The 17,766-nt window shown below is 50.3% G+C and overlaps 1 protein-coding gene across 2 annotated transcripts; it reads left to right on the top strand.

Moving 5' to 3' along the window:
- Positions 1 to 1,198: 1,198 nt before the first annotated feature.
- LOC135896335 (D-beta-hydroxybutyrate dehydrogenase, mitochondrial-like) lies at positions 1,199 to 14,586 on the top strand. 2 transcript variants are annotated; one of them, XM_065424706.2, is made up of 4 exons: positions 1,214 to 1,919; positions 10,056 to 10,208; positions 11,559 to 11,767; positions 14,168 to 14,586. In XM_065424706.2, the coding sequence occupies exons 1-4, from the start codon at positions 1,571 to 1,573 to the stop codon at positions 14,471 to 14,473; spliced, it is 1,017 nt and encodes a 338-aa protein (XP_065280778.2). In that variant the 5' UTR covers positions 1,214 to 1,570; the 3' UTR covers positions 14,474 to 14,586. The 2 variants fall into 2 exon arrangements, with proteins under 2 accessions (XP_065280779.2, XP_065280778.2); XM_065424707.2 differs by lacking the exon at positions 10,056 to 10,208 and having other exon boundaries at positions 1,199 to 1,919.
- The last annotated feature ends 3,180 nt before the right edge of the window (positions 14,587 to 17,766 follow it).

Genomic DNA, 17,766 nt, shown 5'->3' with positions numbered 1-17,766 from the left:
TTTTCCCGGCACGAAGTAGAGTATATTTGGAATCCTCGCTAAGGAACGTTACCAGAGGTGGCGACATATGGGCCGGGACAGCGCAACGATTCTATTCCGATTCTGTTCCTCTTCAATTCCAATTCAATTCTGTTCCGCGAACGGCGCTCCCCCTTATACGTTATCGGTAGAATCAGCGAGTCGTGAAGGGTGAATGATAAGAAAAATAAGGTCCCATTCGTCTTTTCTCTCTCAACACACCGGCCATCACCTCATTTCAAACAATCTCAAGAAAGGTATGAGGAAGGCAGGTGTTCATGAGGTATTATCTAACGCTCCTGAACGCTTCCAGAAATGTTCCAATTGCGTGTGAACGCCTAAGAAAAGGTGAAGAATTTCTGTAATATAGCCAATATCGTAAGTGCTTCGTCCTTCGTGCAATGTGCTCTGAACGTAGTGTACGCTCAATTCCCTTATCATGCGGGAAGGCACACTATATCGGACAAACTTCATGCCCGTTGCTTGAACGACAGGCTCATCGAGCATAACTATACAACGTCACCAAGGTTGTTTCCGGCCATTGAGGTCTTCATTCACTCGTTTGCCGTGTGATGCCCAGTGCATAAGCACGTTCCATTCATTTTTGGCCGAAACTGCTGCACTACACACAGAGCGGAAAATACGTATACATACGAAAGTATGGAGGCGTGCAAAATAAATAAATAAATAAATAATAATAATAATAATAATAATAATAATAATAATAATAATAATAATAATAATAATAATAATAATAATAATAATAATAAATAAAGGACGCATGCGCAAGCATGGCTTCCATAGCGTTCACAGGAAAAAGAAATGACATTTCTTCCACGTTCCCGATGGACGCTATCGCAGTTATGTGGTGACCACATGTGTGCGATACTTGTCTGTACGTCTTCCTTCTTTGATTTAACATATTCGCTGCACTGTATATACGTACAGTATATCGTGCGCACTTGCGAAAATTAAAACTAAAGTTGAAAGTACAGCGCCCCTGTGTGCGCGTCGTCTTTTTCCGTTATCACTCACCGGCATTTTCGCTCTGCAAGACGTGCACCATCGCCCCGAAACCAACCTGCCCGCAAACAAGTCATTAAAGCGCTGACAGCTGCGTTTTTTCTTTCTAGACTTCGCAAGAACAAGACGAGTGGCGCTCGCAGAAGCCGCGCCGCGTCTTTTTACGCGCACCTTGTACATTCGTCGTCACGCAGGGCGTGTTGTTCGCTAACGTGCGGATCCGGTCGCCGACTCCAACCTGCCGTATCAAGGGCACGTCTTATCGGCTAGCGACCGCCTATCGGTTTCTTCCGTCGAGCGAGAGCGATCCGACCAGCCGTTTAACGAATTTCCTCTAGGTGGCGCTGGCGCACCGCGGCGCTCGCAGAGCAGACGCCGATGCGTGCATAAGGCGTTACGAAAATTGGACCGCGTGTTCGCATTCGTACGGCAGGGCCGTAGTTTCTTCCCGCGCGCGCTTCGTTAGTCAACGCGTACGGCAGAAGCCGCGAAGTCGGTTGCGAGTCGGCCCAGTCGGGCGGCGGAGACCATGCTGCGGCGCGTATTCGAGCCGGTGAGCCGTCTGGTACGGTGGCTAGTACGTCTGCTGGCGTCTTTCGTCTTCGGCTGGCTACCGGTCGGCCGCGAACGACTCGCGGGCGAAGGCAGGCGGGTGCTGGTGAGCGGCTGCGACTCCGGCATCGGCCTGCGGCTCGCGCAGAGGCTCCACTGCGCCGGCTACCGGGTGCTGGCGGGCTGCCTGAACGCCGACAGCGAGGGCGCCCGGCACCTGGCGACGCTGCGCGACGGCGAGTGTCCGGTGCAGGTGCTGCCGCTGGACGTCACCAGTGACCGGAGCGTCCAACGGGCTCTCCTCCAGGGACAGGTGCCGGAGAAAGGTCAGCAGAGTCTGGAAGACTGACAGTGATTTATGTACCCTTAAGTGATTTGGATGCGAAAGCATAGTGACGCCTCAAATCAATTGGTTACGTCCGTGATACGTGACGTCATACGTTGTCACGTGTCCTTCACCGTTCTACCTTATTCCACCTTATTCCACCTTAATCCAGCTAGCGATAGTTTGTGTCAACCTTAACCAACTTGAAGTCACTTTCATTCACTTCAATTCTTCATTCAGTTTAATTCATCTTCGTTTACTTTCATCATCATCAGCCTGGTTACGCCCACTGCAGGGCTAAGGCCTCTCCCATACTTCTCCAACAACCCCGGTCATGTACTAATTGTGGCCATGTCGTCCCTGCAAACTTCTTAATCTCATCCGCCCACCTAACTTTCTGCCGCCCCCTGCTACGTTTCCCTTCCCTTGGAGTCCAGTCCGTAACCCTTAATGACCATCGGTTATCTTCCCCCCTCATAACATGTCCTGCCCATGCCCATTTCTTTTTCTAGATTTCAACTAAGATGTCATTACCTCGCGTTTGTTCCCTCACCCAACCTGCTCTTTTCTTATACCTTAACGTTACACCCATCATTCTTCTTTCCATAGCTCGTTGCGTCGTCCTCAATTTGAGTAGAACCCTTTTCGTAAGCCTCCAGGTTTCTGCCCCGTAGGTGAGTACGGGTAAGACACAGCTATTATACACTTTTCTCTTGAGGAATAATGGCAACCTGCTGTTCATGATCTCAGAATGCCTGCCAAACGCACAGGTAAACCCTCATTTACTTTATTCCACCTTAAATAACTTCACCTTGAGTCAGCTTACTCTAACTCGTCCTAACATTAAAGGGCAGCTCTGGCGTTTTTTAACCATATTAGGATATTGTCATTTTCAAATGGATTAGATAATCTTGTCACCGGTGGGGCGGTTCAATTTCCTTAATTCATCGATAATCTTAAATAACCGATAAATGAGATACCAAAGCGTGTAGCTGCTGCGTGTGACGTCACGATGACTCGATGACGTCAGGTTCCACACTACCATAACGTAAACACGCAGAACGCGTGCTGAACACGCAGTACTCGTGGCGCTAACACCAAACAAGCGAAGCTGATGATGTCTCCTGACGGGGACAGTCCAGGGACAGCTCCTTCCCACCGCTGAGGCCACCACCTGCAGCCCAAGGGCAGTGGAAACAGCAGCCAAAACCACCACAAGAACAACAACAACAACAAAAGAAGGGCGGAGTTAAGGTAAGCTGGGGGGCAGGCCCTCCCAAATCACTGTTTCCGCACTCGGATAATAACAATAACGACAACGAACTTAAACAACTAAGGGAAGAAAATAAGGCTCTAAGGCGAGAACTTGAGCAGAGTACGAAGAAAACAGAACAACTAGAGGAGAGAATCAAAGAACTAATCAGGGAACTGCGAGAGCAAAGGGTGGGTAGCCTGCCGCGACAGCAGACTCCACCTTTAGATATGGAGCAACAGCCACAGCAGCCGGAAAAGGGAACCGTAGAAATGCAAATGCAATCCTTTATGCAAAAAATGCAGGAGCAAATGAATTTGATACAACAAAAAATCGCAATGCAAGATCAAAGTTTTCGCAACTACATAAAAAATCAAAATACGCAAAAGATAACAAATGAGGCTAGAGATAGACTCTATCACGAAAAAAGATTCGGCACCGAAAACCAAAGTATAACAACAACCAACGATAAACCAACATGGCTAGACACAACACATTAGATATATGGCAGTGGAACTGCAGAGGCTACCGCAAAAAGCAAGGCCCGCTGCAGCAATTCATAAATTCACAGTTAAATCCTCCTGACATAATCGCGCTGCAGGAGACAAACACCGTGCCGACACTCAAGGGATACACGTGCCAAGAAAAAGATCGCACAGCCACCTTAATTAGTAAAAATCTAGTCGCCATAGCACACGATGAAATTCCGGACACGCGGATAGAACACATCGTGACAGAGATAATTCCAAAGAAAAAGGGAAAACAAAAAAGCACTTTTATCATAAACTTATACAGTCCACCACGACAAAATGATGGGGATTTTCAGAAACTTTTCATAGGGGCCAGCAAGCTAGCGAAATCCAACACTCTGCTTATAATGGGCGACTTTAATGCCAGGGGACAGAGCTGGGGATATAAAAAAGACACTAAGAAGGGCATGCAAGTTAGCGACGCAGCAGAAATCACAACCTGCACCCTCTTAACGGACGCAAACCAACCAACGCGCCTAGGCAACAGCGTTAGTCCTGACACATGCCCAGACCTGACATACGTCAGGGGAGCTAGGCAAGCCACGTGGGAGAACCTGCTGGAGAACCTGGGTAGCGACCATTTCATTATAAGAACGCAAGTGTCAGCAGAGAACGTCAAGCGCAAGATAGGAACAGCCAAAATAACGGACTGGAACGCTTTTCGCAAAGAATGCAAGCACATGGAGGGTGGGATAACTTCCATAGAGGAATGGTGCAATCAACTTAAGGAAATACAACAACATTACACCCAGCAGGTCGAAAGGTCAGAGCAAACACCGGAGGTGGACTCGCGACTCCTCAGGTTATGGGAGGCAAGGCGTGGACTAACCAAACGGTGGAAAAAACAACGGCTAAATAAGAAGCTAAAGAAGAAGATAGCAGAGGTTACCAAGGAGGCAGAGGAATACGCAGCCCAACTCACACGACAAAGTTGGCAAAAGTTTAGCGACTCGCTGAATAGAACCCTCAGCACCGCAAAGACCTGGCGTATCCTCAAGGCTCTAATGGACCCAACCAAGACCAAGTCAGAAAGTAACAAGGCCATCCAAAGACTAGTACACCAATTTGAAGGGACAGAAGAAGAGCTACTAGAAAAAGTCCGTGTAAAGTGCTACGGGCAAGATAAACCCGAAGCGTACACGGAGAGATACCGAGGCGAAGAAAACCCCGACCTAGACAGACCCATCACCAAGGAGGAAGTTTTCGCAGCAGTTAAGGCATCGACCCGGAACACAGCAGCAGGCGCGGACAAGATTAGAAACGCCCTAATCCGAAACCTAAGTGATGAGGCGGTCACACAGCTGACGAACTTCCTCAATACACATTGGGAAGCGGGGACACTGCCAGAGGAATGGAAACATGCAGAAGTAGTTATGATCCCCAAGCCAGGGAAAAAGCTACTAGTAGAAAACCTACGGCCGATATCACTCACTTCGTGCCTTGGCAAGTTGTACGAGCGAATCGTGACAAGGAGGCTACAACAATACATGGAAGATGAAGATCTGTATCCCCACAGTATGTTCGGCTTTCGCACCAAATTATCAACCCAAGACGTCCTACTACAAATTAAAGAGGGGGTCCTAAGCAACATCCCCTACAACGGAGAAAACATAATAATGGCACTCGATGTCAAAGGGGCGTTCGACAACGTCAGCCACGCGTCCATCCTCAAGGGACTGGATGATCTCAACAGCGGAAGAAGAATCCACGGCTACGTGACATCATTCCTATCAAACAGAACAGCCACGGTGGGGTTAGGAGACCTGCGGACAGACAAGTTCCACACGCCTAACAAAGGAACCCCGCAGGGATCCGTGATCTCACCGATCCTTTTCAACATTGCCATGATAGGGATAGCCCGGAAGCTGGAAGAAATCGACGGCATACATCACGCCATTTATGCCGACGATATCACCGTCTGGACTAACCAAGGCTCGCTCAGCCAAAAAGAAGAACGACTACAAGCCGCAGCAACATGCGTGGAAGAATGTGTTAGGGAAAGAGGCCTCTCCTGCTCCACGGAGAAATCAGAGCTCCTGAGAGTCAGAAGAGGAAAACGCTCGGAAGAACAAATCAGCGTCACCCTACAAGGACAACAGATACCAGAAAAAGAAGCCGTCAGGATTCTGGGAATGTGGGTGCAGAGCAATCAACGCTGCACACACACCATAAACCTACTCAAGCAAGCGACGGCACAGGTGGCACGTATGATCACCCGCGTCTCGCACAAAAGAAGCGGCATGAAGGAGGAAGATACAGTCAAGCTGGTTAAGAGCCTCATAATCAGCCGGATTACGTACGCCCTCCCATATTACAACACAAACAAAGGCGAACGGGATCAGGCAGACGCCATCATAAGGAAAGCGTTCAAAACAGCGCTTCACCTGCCGGCCAACACCTCGACAGAGAAGCTCCTGGCCCTCGGACTCCACAACACGTTCGAGGAGCTCAAAGAAGCACAATAAGGGTCACAGCTACTCAGACTCCAGCAGACTACCACGGGCAGAAAGCTCCTAAAAAAACTGGGGCACAAAGAAATTGAAAGGCAAGAACAAAGAACGGCAAACCTACCCGATGTGTATCGCAGCACCATCAAAGTAGGGTCCCTACCAAGAAACATGGACCCAAATTTACACACAGCCAGGCGGAACGCTAGGGCAGAATATGTGGAAAAATACCTAGCAACAAAAGCGAACACGGTATACACGGACGCCGCGGTGTATCATCGAGAACGACGGGAAACACAGCAAAGAGTTGTCACGGCAGTAATAGACTCGGACTATAGGGAAATCGCTTGCGCGTCGGCACGGGATTGTACGGTAACCGAGGGAGAGGAAATGGCTGTTGCTCTAGCAGCTGTGGAGGGCTACCGCACAAATAGATCCCTTATAATTCTAACCGACTCCAAGGAAGCATGCCGAAACTATATTAATGGCAGAATCGGTCAAAAAGCGCTCCAAATCTTCCTCCGCGCTGGCCAACAGAATAAACGCATCAGACACACCATCTTTTGGGTACCTGAGCACACTGAGATTGAGGGCAACCAAAGGGTTGATAGGATCGCTCGCGAGCATGCAAACCGAGCGGACCTAAATAGAGATCCTGAGGATTTCATGACAGTGATCCCAACGTACTCTGACATATTAAATTACCATAGAGGGACGAGAATCAGATATCCCCCGCCCCACAATACACTCACTCAACAGGCAGTTTACTGGCGAAAGCTGCAGACAGGAACTTTCCCAAATTTACATATACTATGCAAAATGTTCCCAAGTCAATACAGGGACACATGCCCGTGGTGTGGTGCAATACCCACACTTTATCACATCACATGGGAGTGCAATACAAATAAGGAATTCCACAAAATAGAAAATCCGAGTGCGGAGCAGTGGGAGAGCGTGCTCTCCAGCGGCGACCCTAGCATCCAACGGAAGCTGGTGGATCATGCCCGACGAGCAGCCACGCTCAGTGGTGCCCTGGAATAGGGGCGCCAACCATGCAGGCCGGAGATCTTCATCAACCAATAGAAGATCAAGACATCCGCCACGACCGCTAAATTACTCTTTCTAGAGTAATAAAGTTTACTTCCTCCTCCTCCTGACGACACAGGCAGCTTTTACAGATATTTCGAATTAGACAGCGGCGATTTCAGCGACGGTGGCAATGTAGTCTCTGACGTCACAAACACGGGGTGGCCAGTAAAAAGTCACGAGTCAGGAAGGCAACCAATCTTTAAGATTCATTTTCAGAAAAACTGAGTGACTTGCAGCCATGTTGCTTGCCACAGATAATCAGAGTGTAAAAGAGAACGTATATTCAAAATTTTATTGAGGTTAGTGGACACCGAAAAATCGCCGGAGTTGCGCTTGAATCCTGTAATACTACTGCGACGTCATACAAGACGATGACGTCACTGCTGACGATGATTTTCGTTACCTCTCGTTGCGGACAGGGCCGGCTTTTCTGCCTCATGGGACATATAGCGCTTTCGCAACTAATAAGTTCAAATTCAGGTGTTTAACGTTGCGAAACTGTACGGTTGGTTATGAGAGACGCATCATTGATCCACGGCGTTCAAAGTCCCGAAGCAATACTGGGACGTATACGAGAGATGTAGTCAGTGGAGGGCTGCGCTGAATAACTTTGACCCGCGGCGACCTTGTGCTCGGCATCAGTGTCATATAGCCACAGCGGGGAGTTGTGCGTCAGAGGCGTCAAGCAAAGTTAACCGATCATTTAAAAGACAGAAAATCGCAGCAGACCACTGATGACCTCGGTTGATATGTTGCGCGGCTCACGCGCATGCGATGGGTGCGCAGAATCCGTAAACATTTCTATTTTTTTTTCGTTACGTATTTTCACTCGCATGTACCACCACCACTACAAAAACGACACGTAAGGAATATAATATCATAAAAGCACCGTAATGTACCAATAACGTTAAAGACAAGAGCGCAAAAAACAGTCCTGACTGTGTAAAGATTACAAAAAAAAAAAAACGCAGCATAGCTGTGCGACCGTGCAAAACCAATTTCCAGCGAAGCTGTTCTGTTTTATTCATTTCAATGCCTGTAATTAAACTACACAAATTAAAACTTCGTTAACATACGACCCACGGTACGGCCTCTGTGAGTTTCCTTGAAATTTAACTTCGGAGCCACATTTTGTTCCCCTCGGGACGCCTGGAAGATGTGCGCGTAACGCTTGTATAACGCTTTCGAGTGCTTTGCGCGTCTGTGCGGTTCCTTTTTTTTTTTTTGACGAGTGTCGTCTTCGCGCCACAAAAAAGCAGCATCGAGAAAAGCGCGGGAACTCCAAGCGCAGATACTCGCGAAACCACGACCCGGAAGTGCGCCGTGCAGCATCAAAGGAAGAGGGGAAATAAAAAAAAAATAGATTGACTGAATTAATGAACCTTAAGTACTTGAAACACACGTTCAGTTGAAGCGGGGCTCGCGACGTATAAGGATGACGCGCATTGTTTCTTGCAGAGCCTTGCGAGACAGAGGGAGAGAGTGCCTAGGTGAAGGTTGGCTCCTTGCAGCACCGTCTCGCGACATCTCAGTATAGTTACTATCAACTGTATACCGAACCAATTTGAAAAAAAAGAAGAAAAGAAACAAAGTTGCAGTAAAACGGTTCAAAGACGGCGTATTATCTTCATAACTTCTAGCGCAGTAGCCAAATTCCCGGTGGTTGCTGGTGAAGAGCCCTCTAAGATATCGAGGAAGACGATTGCCTCAGTGATTATCTCCAAATCTCATAATTAACCCAGAAAATGTCAGATTCGGGATATGATGGATAGACGTGGGTGATTTGGTAATGCATTATACTGTACACCGAAACTTAGAGCGCAGCGGAAGACGAGGTTCCGTGTTTTTTTTTGCTGCGCTCCAAGTTTCGATGCGCTAAACTTCGGCCACGCGTTACCCCTGTAACGCATTCGTTGCAGTGAGGTTATTTAGGTAGCGTTCGTTGTTTCACGGCGTAATTATGTGGAGAACAGCGCAGGTCTCCTCTCCTGGTGCCTGATCCCTCTCTTGCAGCCACCAGACGGGGCGGGCGGCGGCGGGAGAGATGATGATGATGATGATGATGATGATGATGATTGGCGGCCCCAGCGGGGCGGCGACTAGTCACCTAGCCTGCTTGATCTAATCAGGTTTCACTGCATATTAAATAAGTTTACTTTCACTGCTTGAGGAGAAGGGCTGTCGCCAGCGCTCCTTTGTAGGTAAGGCACCGCGTCCAAAAACGAAGCGCACGGCATAGTGCCCCGGGTTTTGTCGACCTTCTCACTGTATAGTCAGAGATAACTATTCGCTTTAAAACAGGAGACGAGGTGAAGCTGTCGAAAACGCTAACGAATTCTGGGGAGACCTTGGGTTGGGGCCCATTATTATGTAAGCACCCCCCCCCCCCCCCGAAAGAAAAAACGAACATTTTAAATACTTCACGGTGTATCTCGTCACATGGCAACGATCACCATCTTTCTTGCTCGCGTTCCTTTTTTGAAAACTCTGGGCTCGCTACTTTAGTGTCAAGAATTTGCCATGTCACGCATTCCAACTTTGCATTCCGGCAAAGCTGGAATATATCGGCCCGTTGTAGCTGTGACGTGAAAAAATAATATTGTGTGGCATTCTTAATTGTATACGCCGGTCTCTGGCCAATTCTGCACCAGCGTTTGGTCGGCCAGCGAACGTGGCCCGCCTATTGCCGATGCATGGCTGGCCGGCAAAATTGGCAGTGTCAACTGAACCGTGGCTTATAACACGTGCGTGACAAGGCAAGTGCGGGTGTTCTGCAAACTCAGCGCGCTATGAACGATCACGTGGCTCACCGCATGCAGGCCTGTGGGGGCTGGTGAACAACGCGGGAGTGTGCGTGCTCGGCGAGTTCGAGTGGATGACACCGGAGCAGGTGGAGCGCACCATGGCCGTCAACCTGTTGGGCACCCTACGGCTCACCAAGGCCTGCCTGCCCTTCATCCGACGGAGCAAAGGTTCGACGCGGGGCCGCGTTTTCGCAATGAAATTGTGGGCTGGGCCTCACCCGTGCTCTTGGGACAAAGGAACGACGACGACAAAGTAGTGCAACGGCATTTATTGTGCCTTTCATACACTAATGCCTGCTAGCCGAATCGCTATCCACAAAACGTGCCAATGGGCGCACGACAAATCGTGGAAGTCCAACTCACCGCGACCGGATCGCGAGCGAATATGTTCGCCCCATGCTGGACACCAATGCTTGGTCGTTCGCGCGTACGGTCACGCGTACGGTCACGCGAACGGTCACGCGAACGGTCACGCGAACGGTCACGCGAACGGTGGCGCGTTCGAACGAGGCCTCGCGAGACGGTTCAATTCGCGATATATTGGCTGGCGCGGACAATCTGTCTCGTGCGACACGTTGCAAACGGAGCGAAGTGTGGCGCGACTGCCCTCAGGTCCTCGCCGATACCTTTCACGTTGTGGCTTCGTGCCCCGCCACACCATTTTCCTTTTCATCCCCTTTCCCCATCCCTACTAGAGAGGCTTGGTAGGAGTACCTGCTCGACTGCTCTACCTTGGAAGCTCAACGTTCCTTGGTGGCACGCGCCCGGGCAGCGGCCATCTCCAATGGCGTCCCGGAATAGGGGCTGCCACTCAGGCGCACAGCAAGCAACTCTCTTATGAACTTCTTGAATAAAATGTTTCTACCACCACCACCACCACCTCGATAGTCGGGAGATCGCGAGAGGCAGCGCGTGACCAAGGCGTGGGCGTGATTCGCAGCAGCTGCCGCGCATGACAGACCTCCGCTCATGCAGCGCTTTGTTTCTATATGTACGGCATCGGTAGCGTCATCAGTTTACAGACGACGCGCGCTACTCTGGCGCCATCTCGTAACCATCGCCGCCGCAAAGCCCGTATACTGCGCGGTACTACGCTTTTCCTGAATATTGAGCACCCGCATATTGGACAACGTGTATACAGTATCTCATTGTGCCATAACGTAATCACCCGCCACCTACCTTTCCCCGTATTTCCCACTTCCCCTTTCCCCAGTGAGGAGTAGCAGGCTAGAGACACGCCCTCCAGGCCGACCTCTCCTCCTTTATTCTCATTAAAATCTACTCGTCCTCCTCCTCCTTTCACGATATCGCCGTACTCTCCTCCTCCGCTTTCCTCCTCATGGTTCCGCTGCACCCTCCTGCTCGCGCTCTCTTCGCTATCGCCGTCTTTCATCGTCAGTTTACGAGGACGCCGCGGGACGACGCCGACGCAGGAACGGCCACCTAAGAATGCGCTCTAAAATGGAAAATAAAAATGAAATGAATCGAAACATTCTCAATCCCTCTTTTCGCGTGCAGGGCGCGTGGTGAGCCTGAGCACCGTGGTGTCGGCGGCGCCCAGCTTCCCCTGCATGGCCGCCTACTACGTCAGCAAGGCTGCCGTCGAGTCATTCAGCCGCTGCCTGCGCCTCGAGCTGGCCCGGCACGGAGCGCACGCGATCGTCGTCCGGCCCGGCGACCTGGTCAAGCACACGGCGCTCATGGACCACCAGGCCGACGAAAACCAGGCGAGTGAGCGCACTCGTAAACTGGTACGCACAGCGCAAGAACGACACAAGGACGAAGCAAGAACACGGGAGGAGCGCCAACTTTCAACGATTGACTTATTGCAGCTGGTAAGGACATATATACTCGCAGGGAAGCCACTGCAATAGACATACTGAAGAGAAAGAAGAAAAGGAAAAGCAGTCATGTGGCTACTATGCTTCTATTGCAGTGGCGTCCCCGTGAGTATATACATGCTTACCAGCTGCAATAAGTCAATTGTGGAAAGTTAGCGCTCGTCACGTGCTCTTGCTGCTAAGGGTTCTACTTAAATTGAGGACGACGCAACGAGCTATGATAAGGACAATGATAGGTGTAACGTTAAGGGATAAGAAAAGAGCAGATTGGATGAGGGAACAAACGCGAGATAATGATATCTTAGTTGAAATCAAGAAAAAGAAATGGGCATGGGCAGGACACGTAATGAGGAGGGCAGATAACCGATGGTCATTAAGAGTCACGGAATGGATTCCAAGGGAAGGGAAGCGTAACAGAAGGCGGCAGAAAGTTAGGTGGGCGGATGAGATCAAGAAGTTTCCAGCGACAACATGGCCACAATTCGTACATGGCCGGGGTAGTTGGAGAAGTATGGGAGAGGCCTTGCCCTGCAGTGAGGGTAACCAGGCTGATGATGATGATGACATGTCCTTGCTTCGTCCTTGTGTCGTTCTTGCGCTATGTATCCCAGTTTACGACTGAACTACCAACACGCCCAAACTTCTTCCCTGCTGAAGAGTATGCGCACGCCGCGGATCGACGCACCGGGGGTGGTTGCGCTATGTGGTCAAATTCATTCGAGACGGCGTTTTGAGCCTATCTCAGCTTACAAGATGGCGAATTTGACAATACGGTCGAATCGCGTACAATGCCAACAATGCTCGTGGCGACACCTGGGGTGGGGTAGGGGGGGGGGGGGTTGCATTCTGTAAGTGTCCACCTAGTGAACATGTCCATTTCGTCTGCTGCTGAAGTTCTGATTGGCTGGGCTGGGGTACACGTCAGAAGGAGACGGGCGCGTGAAACCACGAGAAAAGAACCGGACAGGAAAGAGCGTCACTCGCAATGTATAGGTTTATTCAGAGTAGGCGTGGGAGGTGTGCCGACGTGCCCAAACACATTTGAGCATCGAAATCGGACAAATAAAGCATAGGAAATTGCTATGGCGTGCACTCTTTAAAAAATTTATCCCCTTTGGGGCTTATATCTTGTCCCACAACGATAATCGTCATCTGACTTTACCGCGTTTCCTTTCTTTAACGCTGCGAGCCCGGTACTTCCAAGTCACTGACGGCTTGAGCATTATCAGCGTGACATAGCATTATCGACAGGAAAGTAGCGAGCGCTGAGTTTTCAAGATAGGAAATGCAAGCAAGGCAGATGACGATTATTATCGCGGGACAAATATACACCCCAAAGGGTGCAACCGTTTCAAGAGTGTGTGCGCGCGAAAAATTGTCATTCATTGCTGCGCAGGGCTACAGCTAGGCCGACGCATCGCTGAAGCAAATGTCTCGGTTCTTTCTCAGAGCTATGACACGCCTTTTCCTGCCCAGTTGTTTCTCTACGTGGTTCTCGTGTCTTTTTCATGATACACCGTTAAACAATTTACACCCTTAAAAGTGAATAAGGGTGCAAATATGGTTTACAACTCGTGCGCTTACACCTTTTAAGGTCGTAAAAGTTACAGCGCCATAACCAGAACTGCCTCCGGTCCACCTCCCATGATCTCCTATAGATCCTTTTCCCCTATAACGGTCTCTTCCGCACGCAGGCTATGTGAGAGTCCATGGACGAAGAACAGCGTCTTAAAGCCCCTTAAACTTCGTAAAGTGGTGACACTCTCCTCCTCCGCCTTCCCTCTTCCTCGTTTCTCCTCTCTTTCACGCTCCCTCCTCGACCGTGGCGCCGCCTACACTGCTCGAGCGTAGCGACGACGTCAACATGCGCTCCTCGCCACTCCGTAGACGCTTCTCGAGCAAAAATGGCGCTGATTCACGGCGCGAGGGCTCACGTGATGTTATTAGGCCAATAGCGACGCGGCGTCGGCCATTCCGCGCGAGGAGGAGGCGGCATTCTTCAAAGCGTGGCACTACTTTACGAAGTTTAAGGGGCTCTACAGCGTCTAGCTCACGGGCCCCACCTGGCGGGCTTCCACGTGGTTTTCGCCTCTTTTTCATCATATATCACTGTTAAATAATTTACACCCTTAAAGTGAATAAGGGTGTAAATAGGGTTTACAACTCGTGCGCTTACACCTTTTAAGGTTGTCAAAGTTACAGCGCAATAACCAGAACTGCCTCCGGTCCACCTCCCATGATCTCCTGTAGGTCCTTTTTCCCTCTAACGGTCTCTCCCGCGCGCAGGCTATGTGGGAGTCCATGGACAAGGAGCAGCGTCTCGCTCACGGGCCCCACCTGGCGGGCTTCGCGCGCGGCTGCCGGTCGAAGCAGGGCGTGCTGTCTCCGGGTCGGCTCGACGACAGCCCGCTGTTCGGCCACGTCGAGCACGCGCTGGGCTCCCGGCGGCCGCGCGCCCTCTACGTGAGCGACAGCGGCCTGTGGCCGCTGTTCCTGCGCACGCTGGCCCTGCTGCCCACGGCGGCGTCGGACGCGCTGTGGGCGCTCTACTACATCTTCCTCGGGCACCTCGGCGGCGACCGAGCTTCTTAGGATGCGCGTGTGTCTGTATTATGCACTGTATCGCTGTGGTCCGTTTTGGAGAGAGAGAGAGAAAGAAAGAAAACGTTTTTCTTCAACGGCAACAATGATACGGGAAGATTTTTTATCGGTGTTTCGTCCGATTCCTAGTGTAGTGGAATGAGCCATAGCCTGACGTGCGACTACTCCAGGTGCAAGGTAACTTTTGAGCATCAGTTGTGTATCTGCGCCCACGGTATACGACGTCGAACGCCTCTCGCTCCGGAACAACTTAGCCCTGCTGGACTGGAGACCATTTTTCCGAGTCAAGGATACTCGGGCCGTGGCCACATCTTTCGGTGGCGCCAATAGCCATTCGCGCAGTAGTGTATTTTGTTAAGTGCATCGAGTGACCGTTTGCATAGTCCCGTGCATCCGCCCGCATTGTTCACTGTCCCTCTCTTTTACAATTCTATTCCCCCTCCCATTAACCCCAGTATAGGGTAGCAGACCTAACGCCCGTCCAGTTGGCATCCCTGCCTTTCCTTCTATTGCTTTCTCTCACGTCTGGCGGTGTCGCTTTGTCACCGAGGTCCAGAAGGTCTTCAACAGCGAGTTGTGCGGGCGCTTACGGCCGTGAACTCGCTCGTACCTTTCTGGAGGAATCAGTGACGCGCTGTTGCCTCCGCGATTGGACGCAGCCATCAGCGTATACAGTGGTGACAATACGAGAGAGTGGTGTATATATAGTCAGAGTGAGTGAGTGAAAACATTACTGAGCTCCAGTAATTGTGTTCTGCGGCTGGGGTGGATTTGTCGAGGGAGGCGTGGGTCTGGGCACACCTTATACTGACAGAGAAACCAGGGGGGGGGGGGGGGAGGGGGTGTTGTTGCTCGTGACCGCTGTGCCACCCCCTGGCTATAGGGCACCATGGTACGAGAGTCTGAAACTCCCCAGCCATTGTGAGCTGAAATGCACATCGCAGCAACAATTGTTGCTGTGATTTAACTAGGAGGTCGCCTCCAGGGCAAGAGCTAACTGCCCGCGTCATCTCAGGTGAGATAGCTACCGTGCAAGACAGTATCTTCCGCGTACATCACGCCTACAAACATGTCGAGCAAATTTATTTGAGGTAAGGCAAACAGGTCGGCCTAAGATTTAAGTCCTGTAGCTTGCTGCACTGCTCACATGGGAAGTGGAAGAGGAAAAAAAAATTGTGAGTCTCTGTGTTCCTCGCTGCAAATGACGTGTAGGCACGTAAACTCGGAGGTACAACGTCAGCACAGGGCATGGCCGTCATGCAGTGTCGACGTCATAGCCAAGCCATAGTTGCTACGACATGGCTGCGACTTGTACATAACTACATCAAACACGAGCAGCGTGCCAGCGTGTGTTATGTACTGCAGAGGGCCACATTCGCAGTCACGTGACGAGTATATTGTCGAACGCATGGCTGAAAATTTGAATGTACAAAATTCATACACGTATTTTGCATAGCTTCAGCAAAGTTCCACACACTTTTATTCGACAAACATTTTGACACAAAACAAAACTTGCAGATTCCATAAGGACTGTAGGAATCGATGCTATGCGAAGCTATCTAGCCTCGTTTAGGTGGTTCTGCATAGCGTCTTATTGCTAAAAAAAAGTAGAGAAGAGATTGACACGACCGGATCCGTGTAAGCACTGTCCTAGACTGCTTTGAAGAGAAGGGGCGGTTGTTGGTATTCACACATGAACTACCCTTGCGGGGGCACCTGTAGTTTTTGGACATTAACCTTGGGCGAAGAGCATGCGTGTTGGCATGCAGTACGCGCCATCGAGAACAAAAGGAGCTGTTTCCCTTATGCGTCGGCTCATTCAAAAACTGCAAAACGTTCCATTGCTAAACTTTGTCTTGAGCCAGCGCTTGTGAAACCGTGTCGCCATGCCATGCGTGCGAGCTATGACAAGCAAGTTCATAGGTTGGTTTCGGCCGGGTTCCCATGCACGGTCACCACAGCAGTGGCTGAAGCGCTCTTGCAGAAAATCAAAGGTGCCGCGGTGAAGAAAGCGTGTGCACAAGAAAAACAAGCTGCGAAGCCGGAAGTGGTTCCATATGCATATAGGATCGCTCACAATGTGAAAAAGGTGGCGAACAGACACGGCGTCCCGGTCGTATCTGTTCCCGATACCCGAAGCAGAGATACAAAGGCACGTGAGGTTTCGTGAAGCATTTCATATAGAGGAGAGATATCAAAAAAACTTGTGTAAGTGATACTTCTGTGACCCTCTCTTAGAGCGAAATGTCATAGCTTGAACGGTTTGGCAGATGATGCATGTGGTCCTTGTGCGCATGCCTGTGAATTTCCTTATATTTGCTGATATTTCAGTGAATAGATGGAGTTTGCGCTTGTCCTGTGTCGTTCTCCCGCTCGTGATTGTCTTAGTTAATGCTGTTCTTTCCTACTTCAAGTATGCACCATCTAGCCCAAATGAATGTTGTCCTGAACGTATAACTTGCGCTCGAGTATCGCATAGACGACGTCACGTGGTTCGTATAGACACTCATCTGTTGTCGCTATACTTGTCATTCTCACGAAGCGTGTGCGGCGCTGCGACGTTGAACTGCCTCCACGGCCCTATACCCACGTTACAAAGCCCATTAAAATCCTTACGCGGTCACACATTGTTCTCCGGTATCAGAATGGGTCCACCAAGCATACGTCACCACCTTTAATTATACATTGCCTCTAGGATCGCGGCCAAGTTTGAGGCGCCGTAATGCCGTCCACACAGACAGTCGGTAAAAGCCAAAGGAAGCCTCACTTTAAAGAAGGTTGCTATAGTGCCCCTTGGATAAATAATAAATCCGCCACTGGCGGGACGCGTTTTACGCGGAGGTTGTAGATTTGTTTAGAAAAACAGAGGCATGCCTTATAAAACTGTAGCCGTCGCATGCGACATGAAAGAGAGAGAGAGCGAGAGAGACAACTTTATTTCGATCGGACGCGGGGAGGAGAAAGATCCCCAGGCTGGGTGAAGCCTTCAGTCCAGGTCACCGTATACAGCGGTGGCAGCACTTCCGGCTGCGGCGATCAGCTTTCGGTGAGAAACTCTATGTTCGCTGGCCTTCCAATGCCGAACTGGTCAGCAACGCCTCCCACTGCTCGCGCGTTGGCTAAGATCGAATTTGCAATATAAATGGGAGTCAATTTTAAGTCGCGTGATTCGTTTCCACAACCGCCGCCGACAATGCTTTCCTGTCACCCGCCGCCAGAATGCACTGTTCCACTCTACCAGAAACAAGTCGGTCCAAAAATTCGTTCAGTTGGTCGTCACCATA

Source organism: Dermacentor albipictus, chromosome 7 (assembly GCF_038994185.2).
Source record: "Dermacentor albipictus isolate Rhodes 1998 colony chromosome 7, USDA_Dalb.pri_finalv2, whole genome shotgun sequence".
In the NCBI taxonomy this organism is placed as follows: domain Eukaryota; kingdom Metazoa; phylum Arthropoda; class Arachnida; order Ixodida; family Ixodidae; genus Dermacentor; species Dermacentor albipictus.
The sequence above is the reverse complement of the archived record's forward strand: the minus strand, read 5'-3'. Positions and strand labels throughout refer to the sequence as shown.

Excerpts from the sequence above, each read along its gene's own strand:
- LOC135896335 (XM_065424706.2), top strand. The coding sequence starts at position 1,571 with ATGCTGCGGCGCGTATTCGAGCCGGTGAGCCGTCTGGTACGGTGGCTA. Across the intron at positions 1,920-10,055 it reads GGGACAGGTGCCGGAGAAAG|GCCTGTGGGGGCTGGTGAAC; the intron begins GTCAGCAGAGTC and ends CACCGCATGCAG. Across the intron at positions 11,768-14,167 it reads ACCAGGCCGACGAAAACCAG|GCTATGTGGGAGTCCATGGA; the intron begins GCGAGTGAGCGC and ends TCCCGCGCGCAG.